This window comes from Microcaecilia unicolor, chromosome 7 (assembly GCF_901765095.1).
Source record: "Microcaecilia unicolor chromosome 7, aMicUni1.1, whole genome shotgun sequence".
Taxonomy (NCBI): domain Eukaryota; kingdom Metazoa; phylum Chordata; class Amphibia; order Gymnophiona; family Siphonopidae; genus Microcaecilia; species Microcaecilia unicolor.
Window position 1 is genome coordinate 44,117,021 of NC_044037.1, and position 16,984 is coordinate 44,134,004.

The 16,984-nt window shown below is 43.1% G+C and overlaps 1 protein-coding gene across 2 annotated transcripts in view; it reads left to right on the forward strand.

The window, feature by feature from the left end:
* The first annotated feature begins 13,801 nt into the window (after positions 1-13,801).
* LOC115474033 (protein FAM122B-like) overlaps positions 13,802-16,984 on the forward strand; it is a 66,980-nt gene continuing 63,797 nt past the window's right edge. For both annotated transcript variants that reach the window (XM_030209318.1, XM_030209319.1), the window contains exons 1-2: positions 13,802-14,305; positions 15,926-16,004. In XM_030209318.1, the coding sequence (XP_030065178.1) occupies positions 14,199-14,305; positions 15,926-16,004 (186 nt within the window). In that variant the 5' untranslated portion in view covers positions 13,802-14,198. The remainder of the gene's footprint in view (positions 14,306-15,925; positions 16,005-16,984) is intronic.

The window sequence follows — 16,984 nt, forward strand, 5'->3', positions numbered from 1 at the left end:
CCTCGCGGTTGGTCCCCGTGCTTGTAGCTACCCCCTCCTCAGGAAGGGGCAGGACTCATGTGTGGTTTTTTTTTTCCTGAACGCCGCTGCATTTTCTTCGCTGTACCACTCCTGCTCCTCTGCAGCACCGGTCCCATTCAAAGGCTTGGTTGTTTCTAAGTCCATGTGAGTGTTTGGGAGGTAGAACCCTACTTTGTGTGCATCACCTGAGGCACAGCCAATCAGCAGCGCGTGGGCGGGGCAAACACTGATGTTCAAAAAGTGGTCTCAGCCGCCTCATTTTAGAACGTTGGGAAAGTGAGGCTTCATTAGAATGTTGGAGGTGCGTTTTATATAGAGAGATATTTTTTTTTTGCTACTGTATCTCTCCCCCCCCTCTTTTTATAAAGACGTGCTAGCAGCTGCCAGTGCTGTAATGCCAACACAGCCCATTCAAAGTGAATGGGCTGTGTTGTGGCAGCCACTAGTGCAGCTTTGTGAAAGGGGGGGTATGTTGACTAGGGCAGAATCAAACATATAAATGGCAAGAGGCGTACTCACTCGCAAATGCGCAGTAGAGACCCTCTGTCCCGCCCCTGCATCAATACGTGATGATGGGGGCGTGACAGAGAGGGAACCTGCGTACCTGCGAGTGAGGGAACCGCCGTCGCCACCGTTCCCCCCCCCCAGGGTTGCTGCTACCGCTCCCCCCACCCACCCGGAGTTGCCGCTGCCACCCACCCTCCACCCGGTCCCGGTACCTGGCTTCACTATTCCAACCGCCGGAACGCAGCACACAGCTCATCTGAGCTGCCGTTGGCCTTCCTTACCTGCCTGTGTCCCACCCTCGCTGACATTACGTCACACAAGGGCGGAACACATGCAGAGAAGAAGGAAGGCTGATGGCAGCTCAGAAGAGCTGTGTGCTGCGTTCCGGCGGTTTGAATAGTGAAGCCAGGTACCCGGCCCGGGTGGCGGAGGGGACTCCGGGAGGGGGGGTGACGGCAACCTATCCGGGGGGGGGCTTTCAAACCCCCCTTCCTTTACTAGCCCGTTTTTACGGGCTCAATGGCTAGTTGAGGCATATTTAGTTAGTTGCCCTCCCCCCTTTTACAAACCCACACTAGCGGCTTCCAGTACGGTAATGCCAACATAGCCTATTCAAAGTGAATGGGCTGTGTCAGCATTACCACATTACTTTGTAAAAGGAGGGGTTTGTTCTTGGGATTTATTAACCTCCTTTATGAAGAGATTCACCCAAAGCGGTGTACAGTTTAACAAAGAACTTAAAATTTTGTTAACAGCATAACAATAGTAAAATGACCAAATATAAACATAAATACAATAAGGGAGACTTTTATAAAGGTGTGCTAGCATTTTTAGCATGCACTAACCATGTAGATGCCCATAACATTCCTATGGGCATCTACACGGTTAGCAAATGCTAATTTTTAGTGTGCGCTAAAAATGCTAGCACACCTTTGTAAAAGGGGCCCTAAATGAAGTAAACTGGACTACCATGAAACAGGATCAAAATACATATTTGACAGCACTGAAATTCAAATAACAGAGATATACAATGTTAGCATAATACTAATGAAACATCTAATAAGCACACATTAGAACATTCAAATAACATAGCTACGATACCAGTGCTTTTCTACAATACAGCTGAGGGGCCAAGTGCAGATATATAGATGGGGACAAGATGCATGATACAGAGTCAGTTGGGATAAATAGACGTGTGGCTAAATTCCAGACAAGTTCTTTGTACAGTTAAACAAGATATAAGAAACTGATGTAAGTTACAATGTGTGTTGCAAGCTAGTCCAGGTGCAGAATGAGTGTATAGTCAGTCATCCTATGTATTAAAAGCTTGGGAGAAGAGCCAGGCTTTCACCTGCTTCCTGAAGTAGAGGTAGTCTTGAGTGATATGTAGCCCCTCTAGGAGTAAATTCCAGAGCGTGGAGGCTACTCCTGAGAAGGCTTGCTGGCGAGTATCATATCATACAATTTTTTTTGATGAGGGGACAGATAGTGATGATCCTTGAGAAGACCTTAGAGGTCTCAAAGGTGTGTAAAGGGTTAACTTATTCTTTAACTACTGTGCCCATTTTGTCTAATAGCCTTGAAAATCAAACATAAAGTTTTAAATTTAGCCCCCAGTGTAGTTTTTGAAGGAAAGCTGTGATGTGGTAATGCCGCTTGCAGACTTCTATCAGTCGTGCTGCAGCATTCTGAATTAGTTGGAGCTGATACAAACTCTTTTTGGTTTGACTAGTATGCAGGGCATTACAGTAGTCTAGTCATGATGTTATCATGGCAAGGACCACTTCCGTAGGTGGTAGAAACAATTTTAAAAGGTTGTTTAAATTTGTGGGATCAGAGTGAGTGATGAGTTTAGCCGTATCCTGAGATTCCTGAGCTGTGATTTTAAGGGGAATTCATACTTCCCAAAAGGTATTTTGAAGTCAGGTATTTGTCCATTTGTTTTAGGTAACTAAAGAATCTCTGTTTTGCTTGGGTTCAGGCAGAGTTTCTTTGTTGTCATTCGCCCATTCCTGAATTGTGGTTAGGCAGGCAGTCAGTTTACTCAGAGCTGTGGGTAGATCTGGTTCCATGGGTACAAGTAGCTGCACATCATCAACATAGATGTTTGAATTTTGTGTCCATCAACCGAAGCAGGTCAGGCTTGAGGTAGATATTAAATAAAATGGGAGTATGGATCCCTGTGGCATCCCACAGTTTAGTGCCCAAGGTAATGATGTGCTGTTGCTGAACAGAACTGATTGTTGTCTGTCTGACAAATAGGATTTTAACCATGTAAATACTGTGCCACTGAAAACTGTTTCTGCCAATCTTTTAAGTATGATATTATGATCCACAGTGTCAAAGCCTGCTGAAAAATCCAGCAACACTAGTATCGAGGCAGATCCCCTGTCATGGTTTCTGTGCAGATCATCAAGAAGGGACACAAGAACTGTCTTAGTTCCGTACCCAGGTCTGAACAGGGCACATGCCTAGGGCCCAAATGTTTAGGAGTCCTCAGAGATATGCTAATTCAATGGCTCCCAACGCATGTTTTTAGAACATAAGAACATAGGAGTTGCCATACTGGGACAGACCAAAGGTCCATCAAGCCCAGCATCCTGTTTCCTAGAAATAAGCAGTGGATTATCCCCAAGTCCACCTTAATAATGGCTTATGGACTTTTCTTTTATGAAGTTATCCAAACCATTTGTAAACTCCGCTAAGCTAACTGCTTGTACCACATTCTCTGGCAACAAATGCCAGAGTTTAATTGAAGTTGAGTGAAGAAATATTTTCTCCAATTTGTTTTAAATTTACTACATTGTAGCTTCATTGCATGCCCCCTAGTATTTTTGGAAATAATAAAGAAGCGATTCACGTCTACCCGTTCCACTCCACTCATTATTTTATAGACTTCTATCATATCTCCCCTCAGCCATCTTATCTCAGAGGTGAAGAGCCCTAGCCACTTTAGTCTTTCCTCTTAGGGAAGTCGTCCCATCCCTTTTATCATTTTCATTGCCCTTCTCTGTAACTTTTCGAATTCCACTATATCTTTCTTGAAATGCGGTGACCAGAATTGCACACATTATTTGAGGTGCAGTTGCATTATGGAGTGATACAAGGGCATTATAATGTCTTAATTTTTGTTTTTCATTCCTTTCCTAATAATACCTAACATTCTATTTGCTTTCTTAGCTGCCGCTGCACACTGAGCATAGGGTTTCAATGTATCAATGATGACACCTAGATCCCTTTCCTAGTTGGTGACTCCTAATGTGAAACTTTGCATCACATAGCTATAGTTTGGGTTCCTCTTTCCCACATGCATCACTTTGTACTAGCTCACATTAAACGTCATCTGCCATTTGGATGCCCACTCTCCCAGTCTCGTAAGGTCCTCTTGTAATTTTTCACAATCCTCTTGAGGTGTTAGCACAAAAAAGGTGGAGGGGTTGGATCAGAGCTACCACTGCCCCTGGAGGTCTGTCTGTTCTTCCCACTTTCTGCATATTGTCCTCCAGTCTACAGGAGGAGTCAGCTACTGTTGCTTCCATTTCTGCCAGTTTTCTTGCTCTAATTATAACCATGTGAGGGCCCATTTGTGGCAGTTTTAAAATGTATTTATGATGGTCAGCTCAATAGACTTGTTTGCCTAGAGCCCACTAAAGGGTTACTCACACTCCAGTAATGCAACTAACTGGAAGCAGAGAAAGTGGTTGGAGCACTGATAGGGTTGCCAACTCTTAGTCAATGTACAGACAGTAACAAAAAAAAAAAAAAAAACATTGCAGGGATGGGGCCTGTATCTCTGAGATGTGGTAGCTTGGCTCAAGCCTATGGAAGTCATTTTGTATACTGGGAAACTCTGAGAAAAGTGAAGAATCATACTGAACATTGTTCTGCAATTTGGTGTTATAAGGAATCAGCTCCTCTTACCCAACATTGGGAGGAGAAAGGGCATACAATACAGGATTTGAAATTTTATGTCTTGAAACAACTCCCTCATAGGGGAGTGGGTCTGGCACCTAGATCATTACAGCATGAACAAGCCTTTATTTATAAATGAGAAACCTTGACCCTTTTGGGTTTAAATTTAAGAAATCGAATGGCAGACCTTTTTGTAAATGTTGGGGACTTTAAAGTATAAGCGCTATTTTTGGAGTTAATTTACTGTATTTTAAATGAGAATTGATTAGGTTTTGGTGTGAATTTATGATGTATGCTGTTGTTTTTGTCATGGATTGATGATGTATGATATGGTTTTTGGTACAGGTAATTATGTAAAGGCATAAATGTGCATGGGTGCATTTTACCCAGGATTTCAGCTGGAATTTTGCCAGTATTTTATAAAGACATGTAGCTCTCATGTATCTTTATGAAACAGACTACAAATAAGTGCTGTCCTCTTTTCTCAATCTAGGCACCTTTTAATAAAATTACCCTATGTGAGGGCAATTCTTTAAATGGGCACCTCCATTTAGGTACCCCAAGGATGTGCAGTAAGAGCCTATGTTATAAAGGAATCTAGATCCTAGGTTCTGGTATAGAATACTAGGATAATCCAGTCTCAGCACATCAGACATTTAGGCACTTGCACTTACACCAGCCCTCCCTCAACCCTCCCTCAATACCCCAACTCCCACCAATCCCACAAGAGGCAAGTATCCTTTAATTGAAAGGAACCTCTTGAATGAGAGGCATAGGATGAAAGTGAAAGGAGATATATGCAGGAACAATATAAATAAATACTTTTTTTTACAGAAAGGGTGATGGATGCATGGAATGGCCTCCTGGTAGATGTGGTGGAGACAAAGACTATAAATGACTTAAAGTAAGAATGGAACAAAGACATAGGATATCTAAGGAAGAGAAAGGGAAAGCAGATGGTATAGATGGGTAGATTAGATAGGCCATACGGTCTTTATCTGCTGTAATTTTCCATGATGGTAAGTTTATAATCTATCACCACTTCCTACATACCTAAATAAGCGAAGAGAAGTTGGAAAAGCTATCAGGAAAGCGAAGTGGCAAATGGAGGAAAAGATAGCTAATACGGTAAAATTGGGGGACAAGACCTTTTTAAGATATGTAAGTGACAAGAGGAAGGGCCATAATAGCATTGCGAGGCTCAACGCTGAGGGAGAGAAATATGTGGAAGATGATAAGGATAAAGCTGAACTGCTTAACGATTATTTCAGCTCTGTGTTCATGAATGAAAGACTGGGGGTAGGGCTGCAGAAAACAAAGGCTAAAGGCGATGGATGTATGGTAGAGCAAGACCCGTTTATGGAGGATTGTGTTCATGAGGAGCTCGCCAAACTAAAAGTAGACAGAGCGATGGGGCCTGATGGGATACACCTGAGGGTGCTTAAGGAACTCGGAGAAGTTCTGTCAGCTCTGCTGACGGACCTCTTCAATGCTTCCTTAGATACTGGAGTGGTCCCGGCGGACTGGAGAAGGGCGAATGTGGTTCCTTTGCACAAGAGTGGAAGTAAGGAGGAGGATGGGAATTACAGACCTGTCAGTCTGACCTCGGTGGTGAGTAAGCTAATGGAAATGCTTCTAAAGAGGAGGATTGTGACATTTCTTGAACTACATGGAATGCTGGAATTCGCTGCCGGAAAAGGTGGTTAAGGCGGTTAACTTAGTGGACTTAAATTGAATGGACGAGGGAATAATACAGTATTTCTAGGATGGGCGGGACAAATTGCTTGTTCTTTTGGCAACTGTCGGTGACAGGGTGCTGGGCTCGATGGATCCTTGGTCTGTCCCAGCATGGCGATGCTTATGTACTTATGAGGTTATGAATAGGAGAGATAGTGAGTCAGAACGAATGACAGTGGACATGCAGAGAAAAAAAGTCAACTAGACAGGAGATAAGCAGAAGATAGATATGGATAGGGAACAGAGAGAGGAGAAATAAAGATGGAGAGGGGGGTTGATACTGGAATGCACCATGTAAAAATGAGAGAGGGAGACACAGGCAGGATAGAAGGGAAAGAAAAGGCAGGCAGTGGATGGAAAGGTGAGAGAGAGCTGGCAGACACCATATGGAAAGGGGGGAAAGGGCAGACAGTGGATGGAAGGGGCAGAGAAAGAGAGCAGATGCTGGATGGAAGGGAGAGAGTGAAGAGAAGATGAGGAAAGCAGAAACCAGAGACAACAAAGGTAGAAAAAAAAGATTTATGTATTTATTTGATTTAGAATAAAGTAGTATTGTAGCTGTGGTGATAAATAGAAAATGAAAATAAGGCGAAGTTTTTATTGGACTAATTTTAATACATTTTTGACCAACTTTCAGAGACCAAAACCTCCATCCTTAGGTCAGGACAGGACCGTAACAGCAGTATGCCGTACTGACCTGAGGAAAGAGGTTTTGACCTCTGAAAGTTAACTGAAGACCTCTGTTGCCTTTATTAAGCACCTGGGAACTTTCAGGCTTTGCCTTGGCAACAGAGGTCTTCAGTTGTGTTCTTGTCCTTGTTGGTCTGTTGTGGTTCCTGCCCTGAAAGCTTGCCTTAACTGCCCAAGACTCTGTTTGTTTCCTGGTTTATTCTACTGTCTGCGGCCTGCCCAAGACCCTGCTTGATTCCTGGTTTACTTCTGGTTGCCACCAGCCTATAGACTCTGTTGGGTTCCTGGTTTCCCTTCTGCTTTGCTGCCTGCCGGTAAGACTCTGCTTGATTCTTGGACTATTCTCCTGCTGCTGCTTAGTGCTTCTGTTCCAGTCCAGCTGCTCCAGTCCGGCCTGTGCCCGTCTGTCTGTGGTCTGCCTTGCCTCCTGTTTGGGTGATTTGCCTGCCGCTGCCGCTCCTCGGCAGTGGCCCAAGGTCTCGCTTTTCCTCACCAGCATGACACTGGCCTCTTAGGGGTTCAGTTTAATTTTTGTCTACATACTTCTATTTTAGTTTGTGGTTATTTATTCTATACTTGGTGAGGATGTATCTGTGTTCTATATTTGTGAAAAAAACATGGTTTTCTGTTGGCAGGATCATTTTTACTAATGTCTTGTTTAATTTTACAATGGGTGTATTGATGTTCTAGTGCTCACTGCAATGTTTAAGATGCTGCCTTTCCTAGGTGCACCCTTGTTGTGTGACTCGTGGATTATTAGTAAAAATAATCCTTTATAATAACACTCACCCTCAACGTTCTGAGGACACTGACATCACTTCCTTCATGAAGGGTTCGTGGTGGTGAAGCCACCAAAAGCACCAAGTCTCTGGGCCCCGCCCTCACGTCAAACGTGATGACGTCGAGGGCGAAGCAATGGCATCACACAGCGAGGGCAGAGCAATGGCATCAGTGGCTTCAGAACCAAGAAGGTGATGAAGGTGTGTTCACGAGGTGCGGAGCAATGGCGTCAGTGGCTTCAGAACGATGAACGGGTGGGTAGGGAGGGAGGGAGGAAGGGGGGGTGTTGGGGAGGAAAAACTTGCTAGCGCCCATTTCATTTGCTCCAGAAACGGGCCTTTTTTACTAGTATTTTCATATAGAGGAGGGGGTGTTAAAAAATTATCGGCCCTGGGTGTCAAATACGTTAGGTACGCCACTGAACTTTAGGAGGAAATGGTCATTTTATCTTTCCTGTGGTACAGAATAAAGCCTTTCCTTTTGACCTTTGCACTGCCCTCCATGCGTTTTATGGGTTTTTCATGCCCTGCTGGGGCACACATTATTGCATGGGAGATAATCAAATATGTGACACTCAGTGCAAATGACTGGATAGCTTCCATCTCACTGCTGGACTGCTGCCTGCATCTTATTATTGGTGATTTTTTAATTAAGTTGCTAATAGAGTGGGAATATGTAAACTAAAGTCCTCTAAGGTTGCTAGTTATATGCTAGGCTATGCTAATATTTAGTTGTTGTTGTTATTATTATTATTAATAATGTTAGTAGTAGGTTCTCCTCTATGGATTTAAGTGGACTATATTTTAAGAGCTAATTACTGGCTGATAGTGGTGCCCCAATTAAATTTGAAGCCTCCTAATTGGTTCAAGGGTCTATAAATCAGAGTTCAGGGCAGGAGGGAATTAAAGTTTAAACTGAGGCTTCCTGAACCTATTAACTGTGCTTTATACTGATACTATAATAACTGTAAATAGCCCCCTTAAAATGCTAGCCTATGGAACTGTAACAAAGACTTTATACGCTAAGAAAAACTATTCCTTAAACTCAATTGCTAAGTGAGCAGAGGAACTTAAAATAAAGTCCCTGAGGTTAGAACATAAGAACAGCCATACTGGGTCAGACCAATGTTCCATCTAGCCCAGTATCCTGTTTCCAACAGTGGCCAAGCCAGGTCACAAGTACCTGGCAGAAACCCTAATTGTGGCAACATTCCATGCTACAAATCTTAGGTCAAGCAGTTGCTTCCCTATGTCTAAGTCTACCTTTTCCCAAGTAAAAACAAAAAAAAAATTCCTAGCAAATTCTTACCAGTGAAGAACTCTCCCTTTCTGGAAATCTTCTTCCAGCACCTGTTCTGGACTGAGGGGAACTTAGCCCTGCTTTATTTATGTGTTTGTGCTTCCTTGGTGATTCACACTGTATTCAGTGTGCTATTGAACTTTTTTCACTAATCAGTCATTGTGGTTTTATTGACAGATAACTAAACACAGTGTTTATCTTGCTGCCTAAAAGAAAAAACTCTTGCAAAAGGTTCTCTGTAAAGGTTACTTTCTCTAGCAAATAATTTTAGCTAGATGCCCACAAGTATAACCCTACCTTTCTTTCTGTTTGTATTGATAGAGCTGTCATTGAAATGCCTAAAGTTAAAAAGTCTAAATGTAGGCTTCCTGTGTCTAATAGCTGTGTTTTATACTGATACTATAGTAACTATAAAATAGCCCTATTAAATGCTAGCTTATGGAACAGTAACAGAGACTGCTAAGAAAAATACTATTCCTTCAACTTCTTTGCTGTGAGCAGAGTAACTTAAAATAAAGTCCCTGAGGTTACCTATTTAATTCTAAGACTACTTTTTCCCAAGTTTAAAAACAATTTCCCAGCAAATTCTTACCCATAAACATTTCTCCCCTCTGGAAGTCCTCTCACAACACCTCCCCCTCCTCCTTCTCCCCTTTATCTACACCTGTGTCCTTGAGGTCTTCCTTTTCCTCCAGAGGTGAAATGTTAGCTTTTCTGCTGGACTCTGCCCAAGGTGCTGGGGAGCCTGCTGGGATGGCCAAGCAGCAGCATCCTCCACCTCTGGGGGGGGGGCCTCTTCATCGCTAATGTGATGCTAATGTGTCCTTTGCTGCTTTCATGCAGATGCTCCACAGCTGCAGCATCTGCATGAAAGGAGCAAAGGACACATTAGCATGACCAGACCTGTGACAAACAATGGTGAATGCACACCAGATACCATGTCTGACCAGTAAGCCCTCCAAAGGCAAAAGGAAGCAAGTGGCAAAGATCAACATTTGAGAAAAACAGGGAAAGCATATTTTGAACTGCAGTAATTAGTGTGTGTTGCCAGGTAAATGTTCACAAAAGGACCTTCAACAGTATTCCATTTAAGCAGCATTAAAACACATGTATAGCACTTGAGTCCCCAAAGTCAGATATGGCATTAACCCACTTTTGATAAAACATATCACTTGCTTAATTTTGCCATTGGAGGGCACAGCTGACTATAATAGAGTGGGGTCCTGTTTCATGGACCCCACTCTGTTATACCATCTATATTACATAGTTTGCTGGAACCACCTGTACCACTGGGAGGTATGACAGTGAGCCTATTGGCATGTCATCAAGAGGTTCTTGGCAGGGAAACTGTTAATTTGTTGAGCAATTGTTGTACATGTCTGTGTAACAGATATAGGAACCCAAGGTGCTGCAATGCCTAACTGCAACCAGAATGTGGAGTACCCCAAGGCTCACCGCTTTCACCGACCCTTTTCAACCTAATTATGACTCCTCTAGCCAAATCGCTATCCAACCAAGGCCTTAATCCTTACATCTACACGGACGATGTCACGATCTGTATCCCGTTCAAGCATGATCTAACAGAAATCACAAATGAAATCAAACACAGACTCCAAATCATGAATTCATGGGCGGATGCATTTCAATTAAAACTCAACGCAGAAAAAAACACAATGTCTCATCCTCTCATCACAATATAACACGTGTAAACCCACCACTATAAACACCTGCAGACTACACCCTTCCTGTCTCAGATAGCCTGAACATTCTTGGAGTCACAATCGACTGAAATCTCACACTAGAAAGCCATGCGAAAAATACTACAAAGAAAATGTTCCATTCAATGTGGAAACTCAAAAGAGTAAAACCTTTCTTCTCAAGAGAAATATTCCGCAGCCTGGTACAATCAATGGCACTAAGCCACCTAGATTATTGCAATGCAATCTATGCTGGATGCAAAGAACAAATCATCAAGGAACTCTAAACTGCTCAAAACACAGTGGCCAGACTCATATTTGGAAAAACGAAATACGAAAGTGCCAAACCCCTAAGGGAAAAACTACACTGGCTCCCACTTAAAGAACGTATTGCGTTCAAAATTTGCACCTTGGCTCATAAAATTATTCACGGTGAGGCCCTGGCCTACATGTCAGATCTCATAGACCTACCAATCAGGAACACAAAAAAATCAGCTTGCACATTCTTGAATCTCCACTACCTCAGCTGCAAAGGACTAAAATATAAATCAACATATGCATCCAACTTCTCATACATAAGTACCCAACTATGGAATACACTACCAAATGCAATAAAAACAATACACGACCTTACAAACTTCCGAAAATCACTAAAAACCAACCTGTACAAAAAGGCATACTACAATGACCCTACCGAAATACCAGACAACTAAACTACACCAGAACTGGACTAAACCAAACTTTCTACACTTGACTGCTTCACTTACTCTGACACCAAGGAACTTTAACGCAATTCCACTTTATTTCTCATTCCGGAATTGAACTCTTTATACTTGAATGCTTATTCTACTCTGTCACTTATGAACTCTAAAGCAATATCACGTTGTATTTCTAATCCCGGATATCGCGATCGCCACTACGGCATAATGTAAGCCACATTGAGCCTGCAAATAGGTGGGAAAATGTGGGATACAAAGGCAATAAATAAATAATGAAATGGTTAGTGGTGGGACTGGTTACACAGTGGTGACCATCACAGTACAATGTGAGGCATTATGGGGGTTGGGAAGTGGCATGCTTGGAGGGCACCCTGAAGCAGTTGTTGTGATGTGGATATCTGTCACCAAATAAGGGAGAACAAGGGTGAAGATAGAGAAGAAGAATGGGGACCCAGTGTAAAGGTGACTTGAGGATGTGGAGCAGTGCTTTGTTCTGGGAAAACATGTGCCAATATTTGTGCTGAACAAACAGTAGGTGGTGGGGTAAGTAGGACTTAGTTTCACCCATTACCATATACCATGAAGTGGTTGCTACTGTATCTGAGAGTCCCAGGTTCAAGCCTAGAAGGTGCACCAATGGAAAGCGAACCAACCCCCCAAAATTAGAATTTTATCTTTTCTCTGAGAACCATAAAGAGGCTGAAAACATTTTTTTGGAGGCTGGACAAAAGGTGTCTGTGCCTCTTACTGGTGTGTACTGGCTGAAGAATAGCCCTGGTGTGGACAGAACCCTATTCAAGATATGCAACCTGAGATGCGATGTTCACAGTCTTACCTCTGTGTGTGCAAGCGATGTCTGGCTGCAGTTGCAGGTCCAACTGTGGCCAGCACCTCTATCTCCAAGGCTGTAAGGGTCATGTTGCTGCCGGGTTCCTGTAGCTTTCTGAGCAGATCTTTCTGCTGGGCTTTACTCTGCAGATCCCTCCATTTTTTCATCAGGTCATTCACCTCACAACTTTGGTAGTGGATGACACTGAGGTGATGGGAGATTGTCAATTTGGTATTGGCACTTGCCTTTGAGGCTGCAGTACCATACAGGACATTGTAGTTCGAAATCACTTCCCACAACACGAGGTGCAGTTCAGCAGGGCTAAAGTTGGATTTATGCTGATTTGGTTATTGTGCCATACTGAATGCACCTGCTATACATGTGCTGGAGAGAGATTTTTATAAGATGGCGCCTAATTGGCTACTTTTTCATGCCCATAACAGCGCTGTCACATGCACCTATCAGAGTGTTTCTATTTTTGTGCCAAACAACATGTTTTTATTGGCACCAAAAATCAGGGCATGCCATGCACATCAGTGCGCAGTAGGTTAATGTCGATTTTTTTCACTCGTTATAGTGTTCAAGTGCAGCTGACTGTCTCTAGAACTCAGAGTGTGTTTGCTGTGCAGTTGCCACATGGCTTTTTCTGCACTCTTTTTTTTTTCACTGCTGAATCAGTTTCTTGTATGATAATGGTATAGATGGTATCTTCACCTGAGTTCTGCTACTGTTGAACAGGACACCTATCCTGTGAGCTATTTCTTCATGTGAAAGCCATATATTTTACTTGGTCAGAATAATCAAACACAATTATCTGGGATAATATTCATTGCAGGTGAACGTTTGTAGAATTGGGAGAGCTTCCTTGTCTCAGCTGTTCTGACATTCACAATTGTGCTGGAAGGTATTTGGTGGAACATTTCAAGCTTAAATGAGGGGCCTTCAACAGAGACTCTCCCTCTTCCTATTGCTTGGATGTGAAGTGCAATACAGGTTCCAGCACTTTTATACACCTTGCCCCCAACACTGTGATTAAGAACAGCATGGTGATGGGGGGCATGGTGTAAAAAAGTGCTGGAACCTGAATTGCGTTTCACATCCCATACCAGGATGACTTTTGGTTGGCCACAGATGTTGCAATATCTAGCATATGCATTATTCAGGGTCCCACATAGTAAATGTTGGGAGCTCTGGCTGGAACAGTGGCTTCATGGTTAGGGCAGCACAGCAGCCTGGGAGCCAGGGGAATTCAGCATTATAAACTTGGTTATTTTCATGATTACCAGCATCTTCTGTCTTCCCTGTAGGAATTTTCAAGGACAAGCGGCATCAGAATTCTGCTGCCAGTACATCCACCTTGGGGCCAGCTACATATGGTTTTCAAGGTCAGTTATTTTGATTTGTAAAGAGGTTTGCTCAATAACTAAAGTTTATTACAAATTTGGGGCACCATTTTTTTTTTGTCAGAATTCAGTTAATCTGGCCCTTTCCATTCCCCGCGTGAAGAACTTGAGCTTCGACCTAACGCCCCAGGCAGCAGTCAGCTCCTGCCACGCCCCCTTCTTCTTGCTCACTCGGAGCGGAGGCCACCGCACTGCGCATGTCCAGCGGCTGCGGCACCCTCTCTCTCCGGTCGCGAGAGAGGGGCTTGAAGTTTTTTTTGTTTTGGAGTCGGGTTCAGCTCGTGTCAGAGCAGTCCGCGAGCGAAGCAGACGCCGTGGTGGGGGGGAGCTGACCGACCTCCGTAGCTGTCATCTGCCAGTTCGCGCGGGTTATGGGGGACCGGCGGGCCGACGACTCCTTTGCCCCGACATGAAGCTCTAGTGACTGCAGTTGTCGGGCCTAAAGTGGGGGAAGGGGGGCGCGAGCGACCCCGGCATGAGCGAGTAGGGGCGGTGAGGAAGGGAAGGGGGGGGTTCTCGTTTCTGCGCGCGCTGTTGAATGGAAGTGATGCGGAGGAGAGAGTGAGTGAGAGAGAGCGGCCAGGAAAGAAATCCCACCCAAAACATGGCTCAGGAGAAAATGGAGCTGGACCTGGAGCTCCCTGTGTCGGTGCCGCCGAGCGATGGAAGTTTGAGGAGATCGAATAGCGCCCCTCTGATAAACGGGCTGAGGTGAGGGGGGTGTACGCTGCTGCTGTCTTTGTACCTTTTTTTTCTCGTGCTCGGGCACTGTCCTGCTGCTGGGCCTGTCGCCGGCTTCCCGATGCTCGATTCCTTCCCCAGCCAGGCCTATAGCGAATCTCCATTCCTCTTCTTTGCCGGCAAGGATGCAAGCGGTGCAACCCTCCACCCCCCCCCCCCCCCCTCCCTGTATCATTTTTCCATTGCTTCTCATTTAGGGATTGCGGGGTCACAAGGTGATACCGCTGACAACCGGTGTTCTGACGTTCTACAGATAAAAGCTGGAGTTGGTGCAGATAACTACGGTTGGCTTCGAGATGGATGGGTGTGATTTTATTAATGCAGCTGTTACAAAATCAAGTTGTTTCTCGTCGTTTGATGTCTGTAAAATTAATGGCATTTCACAGCCGCCACAACAACCTAAGCAAGCTGTGACAATCCCTAGTGTACAAAAAATATAAAACTTAATAAGATGGCTACAGTCAATGAAATACAGTGTATTTGTAACGCGAGAGAATTAGCTGTAGGCCTAATATGCTTTGTTTCTTGATTCCAGGATAGAGAAACGTTGTTGCTAAATATTGTAGACAAATCCCAACTTTTGATGACAATAATGTTGAGGGAGGCAGGAGAACACTTCAAACTCGGACAAAAAAAAAAAAAGGTCAGAAGGCAACATATAAAATTTCCTGTGTAAAATATTGCAACAGTAGAAAGTTTAACTGTACTTTCTACACTTAGAAGGCCAGCTGTGGTTAAGGGGTTGCCCTCATTGTTTTTGTCTAAAACAAACTTAGTACATGTGGTCCCTGCAGTGATTCAGTGGTTCTCTCTTATGGTGCCTAAAGTGGAGATTATAAAAATTGGTTGTATTTTAGTGCTGAATAATATAAATGGGTTTGTACTAGACTAATCTTAATCAGAGCCTATACTCTCCCACACAATCTGTTGACCTGCAATCCCCTCATTCTTCTGATCAGATTCATTGTTCCAGATTAGATATGTGTATTTTATGATTAAGATGAATGGTTTGCTGTGGTCTAGACAGCTGTAGCGGAATCACCGCCAACTTATATATATATTTTTTTAAATAATGAACTGTTCTCTCCTTCAGAACAGGTTGGTATTTTTTTCTCTTGCACAGCTATTCCAGAATAAAAAGTGCTTGAAGGAGCTGTAAACTTATCCTAAAATGTTCAGGATATGTCAGACCTCAAGCATCTGTTAGGTAACTTTATATTTGTATGTGTTTTTTAGGGTTAGTTGGGAGTTTTCAGTTGACTGATGCGCTTAGAACATGAAAATAAGTTCTAGCTAGGTTGGATAGACACTCCACTGCCTCATCTAGTTTCCTCTCTGTTTCTGTAGAGAAATTAAAGGGGGAAGTTATCAACATGGGTTACTGTTGTGAGGCTATTTACCACAGGATCTCATTACCTAAAAGGGGGACCCTGTGCTAAAATAATCTGACTTAAGAGTAGCCCGTGTTAATAGCTTTCTAAATGTTCCTGGTAATTAATAAAATGGGTTGGTAATGTAGAAACTGAATTGATGGAATTTTAGAACATTTATGAATGAAATAGTAGGGTTTTTTTTTTCTTTCTTTTGTAGTGATACATCACAGGTCTTCCAGCCCTATGGGTTGCGAACCCGCAGAAACAGCACAACAGTTATGAACCGTCACAGTTTGGTAAATAACATAAAATCTTTGTATAGGTAACACAAAATTAATGGGAGAGAGTTGTGAGCAGAATGCAGTTGTTGAAAATGGTAGTTTGCTTTAGTAAATAAAACCGAATGACACAGACATTGAATGAAATGCCAGTTACAGAAACTCTGTTTACCTGCAGATAAAGCCAGTGCAGAATTGAGCTGGTCTGATGTACTTGAATGTATTTCTGATTTGGAGTAAGTTCATACAATTTCAGATATGGGCAGTGAAGGTAATGTCTTTATAGCGGCAGGACCGGGTTTTTAATCAGGCTGTTGACGTTTTTCCAGAGTAGTTTTGTTTGATGTGAATGTTAGCTCCCATTTTGAGGTAGTGTTACTCCAGATTGCCTTGTTCTTTTAATGAATTATTCACTGGGGGTGAGAGAGGGTGATATTTTAATAGTGGTACTGGCATTCCAACCTGCCTGTCCTTGGGCAATAATATTAAGGTAGTCATGCTGGACAGATCAAAAAGAACTTTAATCTTTAGTTATAAACACTTTTTGGAAGACACTCATTTCTGTAAAGTGTGGGATTAAAAGCTTTTTGTGTTTATGGTTTGCCAGTTAAGCCTTTTCTCTTTTTATGTTTTTTTTATCACAGTGCTTAAAATAATTACATTATGTTCCATGGTTGGATTGAGGATCCCCTGAAGGCAGTGTTCTGGTCTTTTGACACCTTGGAATTTAAGTCTGCATAGTCCTGTTCTAGCTATGGCCTTGGATTCAGGGCCTATGGTTTAAGGATTTCAGTAGGGAGTCCATGTGCTTGGTGGCCCTCATCCAAAATAGATTTTTGCAGTGGAGAGTGTGACAGGGCCAATGTAAGCATATTGATCACAATAAGCAAATCTTCAGCCTTGCATTCGAATAGCTTTCAGGCCTTTGGGCCCTCAAACTCCTCTTGCCAAGATTTTGATAACTAGATCTTGTGGACTTCTTATTTCATTAATAACGA